We start from the raw sequence: 9,566 nt of genomic DNA on the forward strand, positions 1-9,566 counted from the left end.
AGAACCACACATTGCTTATCCTATAAATATTATCTTGATTGTGAAATCTAAACCTTTTAGAAATCATTCTTGTATTAGATTTACAATATCTCAATATTCTAAACAATTAATGTAAGAACAGTTTCATACATTCATCTCACAAAGCGTATAGAGATCAAACTTCATATTACCATAATACGAATAGTCATATATAAAGCAAACTAGTGGTTACAAACCATAAAACTATCTTCTAAAACATGAAGATAGCAAGTAAGTTCTTTATACATGCCAAAAACCAAATGAGTTCATAAGTTCTAAAAGATCTCCATAAACAAATAAAAGCTTGCTTGACGATTCCGAATCCTAGCAATCTTCATCTCTATGAGCTTCCTACTTGTTCTCTGTTTGTGCAACAGCATGACCTACAATAGATCATTGTTTGTTAGACTCAAGTAAGGTATAAACATTTGCTTAGAACTTTAGTGACAAATTAAGCTGTACCTTCACCTCGGTTGTCCTTCAGGCTAGCTAAGTAAGCCCGGCAAATCCTTTTCCAGTGTCCATCTTTCCCACAATGGAAACACTGTCCCTTTGCCTTTTTTCCTTCTTCCTATTTCTTCTTGATGCCTTCCTTGGGTTTGAGTTTAGGGTTCCATTTCTTCTTCTTGCTGGCATTGAATTTGCCTTTACCTTTATTACCATGCTTAGCATAAGAAGTTGAACCCTTCTCAAAAACAGCAATGGTCACATTCCCTTCTTCTCTCTTGAAGGTCTTTTTAACAGTCAACACACATGTTCAGCAGCTTTGAGAGATTGTGCTCCATCTTCCCCATGTTGTAGTTCATAACAAACTAGGAGAAGGAATCAGAGAGGGACGCAAAGAATATGTCGGTGGCCAAGTTGCGATCCAGTGGACTGTTAAGACTTTCCAACTGCTCAATGAGTCCTATCATCTTCAATCCATGTTGGTGGACTGGGGCTCCCTTAACTATCCTGGTTTTCAAAAGCTAACATACAGCACTGAAGCGCCTGTTGCATGTGCCTTCTCCATAAAGCTCTTGGAGATGGGATATTATGTCAGCAGCATGCATTATATGCTCATGCTGTTTCTAGAGCTCCTCATTCATTCAAGCCAGAATGTAGCACTTGGCCTGATAGTCATCATCCACGTGCCTGTCATACTTAGTATGTACTTCTTGAGAAACATCTTCAGCATGAGGCTCTATTTCAGGAGCTTGCTCTAGTACGTACACAATCTTCTCGATAGTCATGAATATCTTGAGATTGCGGTACCATGTTGGAAAGTTATGGCCCTCTAGACAATGTTTGTCCAGGAGTTTGGTGAATGCGGATCTATACATATCTACAAATACATATAGCTAAGTGTTAGATTGATTTTAGATTTAACATTGACTCGGGTTTTTAAGTCAAAAAGTAACCCCCACTATTTTTGGCAAATTCTCATATCCCTCAAAATGGAATCTGAGAGTTTTGGTTAAAACTCTTAGGGCATGTTTACGTATCAGTAGTAGAGAAAGTAAGGAATCAGAGAATTTAGGAATCGGGGAACTACTGAATCGATATGGGAAGAATCATTCCCATTAAGCTGTTTACTAAACATATGGAATTAGCACAGGAATGGTGTTGATTCCCATTGTTATTGTTTACTAACTTTCATGAATTAAAATCCAAATTAATTTGATTACTAAAATGCCCTGCACATTTTCACCACAACACATATATAATTCTTGGTGAAGGAGACCAAACTAATCATGCAGCAAACCAGTAAGGCAGTGTAAACATAAGGAATCAATATGCTGAACAAGATGAACAACAAGAGCCCAGTTCAATGATAATGATAATAACACCTTTGTCCAGAGCCAATTTCAAACGAAAAAATAAACTCCAATATATATCTTTCACCTACGTTACTAGTAAACAATCAAATAATAATAGCATGCATAATCTTCATACAATTAAATACATGGAACTTATTGGAACTAAGTTTTTATTTTTTATAAGGTTGGAGCGTCTTGGAACTTCTTGGCGTGAGTTTTTATTTTTTTTAGGGTTTGGGGTGTTTTAGAATTATGGTAAAGTGGTAAGGGTATTTTTGGAAGTTATTAAGAGAAAACAGGAATGGGAATCGTATCGAATACTCCCCCATAGTTGATCTAATACATAGGTTTGAGGGGATGTGATTACAGATTTTGAGGTGAGGTCCACATATTTTTTTATTCTTGATTGCAAGTAAATGCAGGGGAAGTCAGGAATGGAAATCATTCCCTTTCCTCTCATACCTATTACTGATACATAAACATGCTCTTAGTGGGATGGGATGCTCCCTATTATCCGGATCACCGCACCATAATAGGATCTAAGGATACTTCAGACAATAAAGAGAAGGCACGCTTGCTTCTTCACATCTTGATGTGATTACCCATTTCATTCGGTCTCTAGCAAATGTGCACCCCCGAATGTTATCGTGAAGTCCCATTGTACTAGTTAAGTCTTAGCTCACCATGCTTGCTTAGTATAGGAATCAAACATGAAATCTCATCATATTAGAATGTTGGCATATACTTGTTCCTACCTTTGCAACATCAAATGCATGAAATGGATCCCTCCTAAACATGCGTTGTTGCTGTCAACTTCCCCATGTCTGAGGTAAGCCTTCACAAGTGTCATGCTCTTTTGAAATCCATCATGGTGGAAGGCCACGCAAAGGAGATCAAGAATGCCTTTCGTTTATCGACTTAATGTTATCAATCGATTGAGGGAGTTTTGAGTCTCATCTTTTATCTTGTTTAAATACTTTAATCGTTTTGACAACATATTGTTCTAGGACAACTATTACTCCATTTAAACATATTAATAATTACACTGTACTCCCACTATTTAGTTTCAAAAACTCAAATCAATTTCATAAAACTATTTTATTTTGAAATGTGTTACTATTAACGAAATACCTTTTGCATTTCTTAAGTATGGTTAAATAGTTGTTTATAGGCTCATGGATGATTATGTTATTTTCATTTTTGATTCAACATCGAGCCAAGATGTTGAATCTAGGTCTTTAGAGGGTGATTGATTTTATTACCCATTTTAACTTCTTTAAAACATTTGTGGTTGATGGGATGGACCCAAGACTATTCTCAAAGTCCCTAACCAATCTTTTTTCTCCTTTGTCTCCTTCTTGGGCTCCCTTCTTCCTAATCTCTATAGAAGACTCAAGACCCAATGGACCTTGAGGGAATTGTGTTTGGAGGGAGATAGAAATTACATAAGAGAATGAGAGAGGAGAAGGATGCAAGCTTCTATTTAATTTACAAACCAAATGCTAATTTAAGCAACCTCAAAAAAATAAAATTAGTCACAATCCATCCATTCAATCAAATCCATTTATCTAATGAATTAATGGCCAATCACATAGCTCAATTTGGTTTTTAGGGCTTTAAGTCCATAATCATCCTTATTCCAATCATTTAATCAAATTAAACAATAAAGGATATGATACATTAAACAATTGAGACTTTAGAACCTATGGGCTTATTTCCAGTGGAAAATTTAAATCAAACATAAAATTTTAATGTTTCACTAGAAGACAAAACAGTTTTGTTTTTAGTGTATTAGGGCAAAAATTGCAATTTCAAAAGTTATGGGCCAAAATCGAAAATACTATATTTTAAATTTGGACCCAACATTTTTGTGTAATTGCATGAAGACCCAAAATGGGTCTCATCTTTGTGGCTGCCAAAATTTCAAGGGGGAGGGGAGGTTTTGTGTGCGTGGTCCCATTTGTCATGACATTCCAAATTGTACCCATAAAACATTTTTATTCTCATGGCCAATTTCAAAAGATGAAATGGTAATGGGAGACACAAGGTACAACCCTATGGCCCTTGTCATAAAATGTTTTTGACTAACATGTAACCATCATATCTCATACAATTCCATGAATCAAAAGGCAATATTCTCTAGGGATCAACAAGAACTTTTCATGAAAATCTCAAGAACATAAAGAACATTCTTATTCTTTCAAAACCTTTTTATAAAATCATATAAAATCCTAAAATCTTGGAAAAATCATATTTGTGTTTAGAATTTCAAGACCAACACAACAATGTATATTAGATAAGCATGAAAACACATAAGAACAAAAACCCAAAGATGCCACCAACCCTTTTTGTCCATTTTGAAAAATCTCTTTCATGCAACATCTAAAATCCAAGTATCAAGTATACATGTGAATCAATCATGAAAGATACGACGTGTTATAACATTTATAACCATGAAACTAAGCCCAAATTCTTTCTGAAACTCAAAAAGGTGCACCTTTTCATAAGCCTTGGCTCTTGATACCACTTGAAGGGAATATTGTGGGAATGGTGTTGTGTAGAGATTTCTAAAAACTCTACAACCAAACTTTGAGAGTATAAATCACCTAGCAAGCCAGATCTAACAGGAAGTCAAAGTAAGAGCGGAAGCATTAAATAAACTAGGGATTAATGCAAGTCTCATTTGGTCCCAATCTTTATAAGTCTATAAAAGTGTGCACCAAAGACTCTCTAAATCCTATTTGAGGGAAAGATAAGATGTTCATACTCATGGAGCGAATCTTGGAACCAAGAATGTTGTTAGCACCCTCACTTGATGTGACAGATTGAAGGGGTTAGGGAGAGAGACCTTGATGTTTTCACTCGTCCAATTTCACCAACTTGAAAACCCTAGCATGATAGGATTCCATAGCTACACACTTATACGATCAAAAATGGCCCCAAACCCTAGTGTAGCAACACCCCTCTGGCCCTGCCCCCCTCTTTGTGTGTCATCTTTTGCTATCTTGGTCCAACACATTAATCCTATAATGTGTCACATATGTGCCTAAGTCCATATGGTCAAATCCCTTTTGAATTTCCAAGTCATATGGGACCTTTAATTAAAGTTTCATAACTTTAATTGAATAATCAAATTAATCTAACCAATTTAATTATTCTAGTGACTTGACTAATTCAATCACTCACTTGTCTAACGAGTGTTGGTCCCTGTCATCCTTAGTTGACCGTGTCAAGTGTCGGGTCAACCGTTTGACCTTTGACCTTTGACTTTCACATTAACTTTGACCAAGTCGCAAAATCATTCATTCTCTTCATAATTTCCCAATCGATCATTCTCTAATTCAACACTATGTCATATTCTCGGGATATGGTAAACTTGTGTCAAAATCCCTAATATGACATCTCTACATTATATGATTCAATTTGATGAAATTGCAAACGTTCTTGTTTCAATTTACATCTAATACTTTGGTCAAAGATTCACGAATCATATCTTTAGAATATTCTCTCTTCTTACTAAGAGCAGAGACTCTTTGTTGTACATTCACCTATCTCTGCGTACACGCTGAGAATCCTGAGGAACACCTTTAAGTCACATCATTTTGATATGACAGTATAGTGCTCTCAAAAAGAAACAACATATACACAAGACAACTGTGATGTCTCAGGTGTAAGGATTAATTTGCATTATCACAACTTAGAATTCTTTGTTTGACACTTGTGAGTAAGACTTCTATACAAGAATTTTAGAGTTGATCGCGTTCAGTGGACTCCATATTCTATAGAGCACCTACAAATCTGTCTCAGTGTCTCTACACAAATGACTTGAAACTAGTCATCCTCCCAATTGAGCAGACGTAATGTGTACCAGTCTTTGTAGGTCACCATTGTCTAATTGGAGATCCTATCACGAGGAACATTTTAGGATACGATATTTATATGTATGGAAAGGTCTTGTATATCTAACTCCTTTAGACCACTTTCTATTTATATCTTAATCCATGTGCACAACAATCTAGATTGAGTTCAGAGTCATGCATTGCCTGACTACATACGATGTCATCTTAGGGTGAGTAGCTATATGAGGGTTAGGCGGCAATTTTGGAACGAAGCCTATTGATGAAAATACCAACACCAAATGGCATCATCACGGTCAAGGGTAACCAGAAACTCTCAAGGGAATGTTATGTCATGTTATGTCGTACAACTGACAAAACCATAAAGAGATTTGCACCATCTCTAAATTTGGGGACACCCTATCCAGAATATATGATCCTTGAATCGACCATGCTCGTGTTCGGTCGCGAACGGCCAAAGACCTCAAAAAAATTCCTATATGCGAAGAACACCCAAACAAGATGGTGCATATTAGAGTCAGATTGGCACCAAAGGTGGGCATGATTCCCTTTCTGAAAGCAAACGTCAAGTTCTTTGCATGGTCATATGTATGCCTGATGTGCTCCCCGAAGGGAAAACTTATTGTAGATAAATAAATAAACTAGATTAGATCAATAAACTAGATTAGATCAATCTAAATATTGTTAAAATATCCACCGAGTACCAAACTACATTAAATGTATATTTGATCATTGTTGTATGAACCACATTCAGAAATAAGCAGAATAATCAAAATACTTGTGGATCACTCAGCAAGAGAAAAGTTTAAAGATCCAGTAGCTAAGTAGAAATGCCTTGGGTTACTCAGCACATGCTCACTAGACTGATTATACATAATCTGTTGTCTACTTTTGAATTCAAAACATCTATAAAACAAATGGAATGAGAGCCTTGACATTTTTGGGAAAATGATCAAACTTGGAAAGATACCATCTTCTCGTAGCACGGCTCCTTCCAATCAAGTATAAAGCTGACCCTATGGTGAACGAGAATGCATAGAGAGTTTGAGAAATAAGAGAAATCCCCACAAATCCTACGATTTCAAAAAGATAGTGGGGGCATATCACGAGTCCAAACAAACCGCCTTTGGGAATCTTATAATCCTTGTCACCCTTTGACCGAATTTTAGAAAGAAGGTAGTGATGATAGAAATTGCCAGAGATCCCTATTAGAAACAGCAGACATCCAAGGTACTTCAAATCAACTGATGGCTCCGGAAACCCTTGCGCTAAGTATTGAGCGTAAGTCACAGTTGTGGTAGACAGAAAATAACTGAGAGAGATGGCCAACACAACATCAAGATTCATCTCTCCACTATAGTTGTGAACAAACAGAACCTATGAAAAATGGAAAAACATATTTTCGAATGAGAAGCATCAGAAAAATTAACTAAATTCTGAGTTTGAATCATAGAGTAACTGTTGTTTGCATGTAGTTGCTTAAACCTCCCCCATTGAAATGTTCTTGTTTTCTATCTTACTTATTTATTTGAATTAAAACACATAAAAGTAAATCTCTAACATGAAAATGGATATAAAGGAAAAGCCCACCAGCTTAGCAGTTTACATATGCTCAGTAAGAGGTTTTAGAATTTGAATAGTCAAGTGATTAAACTTGTGGAAAGGCTCAGTAAGCAAAATCACTAGTTGGTATAACCAGATAGTAAATAGATGGCAACTAGTTCCAATTTGAAGATCACTGAAGAATGCATACTCAAGAAATCAGAGAAAAGATGAGGGTTGAGTCGTACCTCAAAAATCCTTTTGAAAAAATGAATGGTTAGGGCTAAACAAAGCAATAAGATTCTGATATTCTCTTGAGGATAAAGCAAAAATGATGCGACACCAGCGAGAAATGCAGGATTATAAGCTATTAGCATGCCTGTTCTACTAGATAGTTTAATTTTCTTTGCAGCAGAGGTTTTAGAACCGGAATTCAAGAACTTCGAATAGTGTAAGTGCTTTCCCCTCAGCTCCGAAAGCCCAAGACTAGCGGATGATGTGAAGCTAATCACTGTCATTGCTGTGACGAAAAGAGAAGGAGGTGGTGGGAAAATATACGTCAACATTGTGATTTCTCTCCCTAGATTTCTGTAACGAGCACAGACAAATACGTTGTTAGGAAATATAAATGCCAGCAGATAAACACTTTCCTCTCCTTTTGTGAATTAAATTTTGGGCTTATAGAAAATCAATATCTGATGAATAAGCTGATAAAATAGTAAATTCTTTATGAAGGTATGAGATTTATCAATTCTCATCACATCTACAATATTAGAATTAGAAGAAGAAAACAAATTTCAAGGTATATAAAAACATTGTAAGAAGTATTATGTAAAGCAGGACACTCCTATGTCTATTGTTGGTATCACTTATGAAGGATGAGTAGCAAAATATTTGTGAGGAAGCAACCTCTACCAAAGAAAAAAAAAGAAAGAAGACAGAACGCACATCCTCTGATTTCATTTTATTTTTTGGTCTGAAAAGGCACATCCTCTGATTAATACTATATTATTAATATAATTTCTAACACAACTAAACTCGACCTCCATTTACACCATAATATAATTGAACTTGATAACAATTCTAATTAATGACCAAGACAACGCTATCACTAAAACCTGTCCAAAACTACAGCTCGACCTCCAAATATTCCCAACAACAAACCCACCCACCATTACATTATATATCCCTGCATCAACCAACTGAATACAACGTCCAATTTCAATACAAATGTGTAAAAGAGTTCGTAACTTGGAAAGCATACCTCCAAAGATCTTCCAAACAGCAGCTCCCAACACAATAAATGAAAAACCAAAACCGAGAAACCAAAAAGCAAGAAGAAAAATATCGAATACTTTTTTTTGCGGTTACAAAAATATATTTGAATTTACAGGAGAGCAGTTATAACTAAATAAGAGCTATGCATCATGTAATCTATCACCATATAACTCCTTGAAAGGATAGGCCGTAACCATTGAAGTTTCTAAACTTTACACTTCAGTTCAAAATAAAAGTTTTATGTTAAAAGGTAAATGGGAACAAAGAAATAAAAAGGCAAGGGAGAGAGAGAGAGAGAGAGAGAGAGAGAGAGGCTACAGTTCAAAATATTACAGTTTACTCTTTTTTCACATCAGTTTCTACAGGAGCTCCAATATTGAAATCCGATTCAGAACTGAACACTTAATCCAAGACGTGCAGAGATCGAGCTTGAAACAATGAATATTTAAATAAATCGAGAAAAATAGTTAACGATATCAATTTTTCTGAATTTAAACGAAAATAATGTGCCGTATAAATCAAGAATTGAAGACAATGAGGCCTCTAACCACATGAATGCAGTAGGGAACATGATTCTAAACTATAAGAAAACTCGTAATCAACATTGGGTGTCAGGGCTTTAGAGAATCGCACCTTGGGACTGTCACTGAGCATTCAACTTTGAAGTAATAGGGCTCGAGCAATAGTCTTCTAGCGAACAAGGAGCTGAGCTCTTGAATGGTCCAGTGAGAGAGAATCCTAAAATTGAGAGAGGAAGAGGGAGAGCGAAAGCGAGAGAGAAGTGATGAAAATGTTCTGGTCTGAAGGAAAAATAAAATGAGCCCTCCGTTTTGGAGGTGGAAAAATAACACGGAATTTAGGAGGAGAATTTGATAATTTTCTTGTTTAGCAATTTAAGCACGGAATTTATTAAATGACATGCGAAAAAAATTGTAAAAATTGAGGCATTAAATTCTCGAGTTTAATTTCCACTAAAATAGGCTTCATTTCACAATTTTCATATTGCCATTTACAAAATTCGACATATATAAATTCAAATACTAAGGGGGTGTATTCAATTGATATTTTAATA

General features: G+C 35.7%; 1 protein-coding gene across 1 annotated transcript; it reads right to left on the reverse strand.

Moving 5' to 3' along the window:
* Positions 1 to 6,375: 6,375 nt before the first annotated feature.
* Positions 6,376 to 9,284, reverse strand: LOC117612977 (very-long-chain enoyl-CoA reductase-like). The gene is made up of 3 exons (XM_034341605.1): positions 9,128 to 9,284; positions 7,465 to 7,804; positions 6,376 to 7,051 (listed from the first exon to the last, which is right to left on the reverse strand). Exons 2-3 carry the CDS (start codon positions 7,780 to 7,782, stop codon positions 6,581 to 6,583), a joined length of 789 nt encoding a protein of 262 aa, XP_034197496.1. The 5' UTR covers positions 7,783 to 7,804; positions 9,128 to 9,284; the 3' UTR covers positions 6,376 to 6,580.
* Between the last annotated feature and the right edge of the window lie 282 nt (positions 9,285 to 9,566).

This window comes from Prunus dulcis, unplaced genomic scaffold, assembly GCF_902201215.1.
Source record: "Prunus dulcis unplaced genomic scaffold, ALMONDv2, whole genome shotgun sequence".
In the NCBI taxonomy this organism is placed as follows: Eukaryota; Viridiplantae; Streptophyta; class Magnoliopsida; order Rosales; family Rosaceae; genus Prunus; species Prunus dulcis.

Bases quoted from the DNA above. Each gene is read 5' to 3' on its own strand.
- LOC117612977 (XM_034341605.1), bottom strand. From the start codon at position 7,782: ATGTTGACGTATATTTTCCCACCACCTCCTTCTCTTTTCGTCACAGCA. The intron at 7,052-7,464 runs GTACGACTCAAC...CATTTTTCATAG, and splicing joins TTTTCAAAAGGATTTTTGAG to GTTCTGTTTGTTCACAACTA.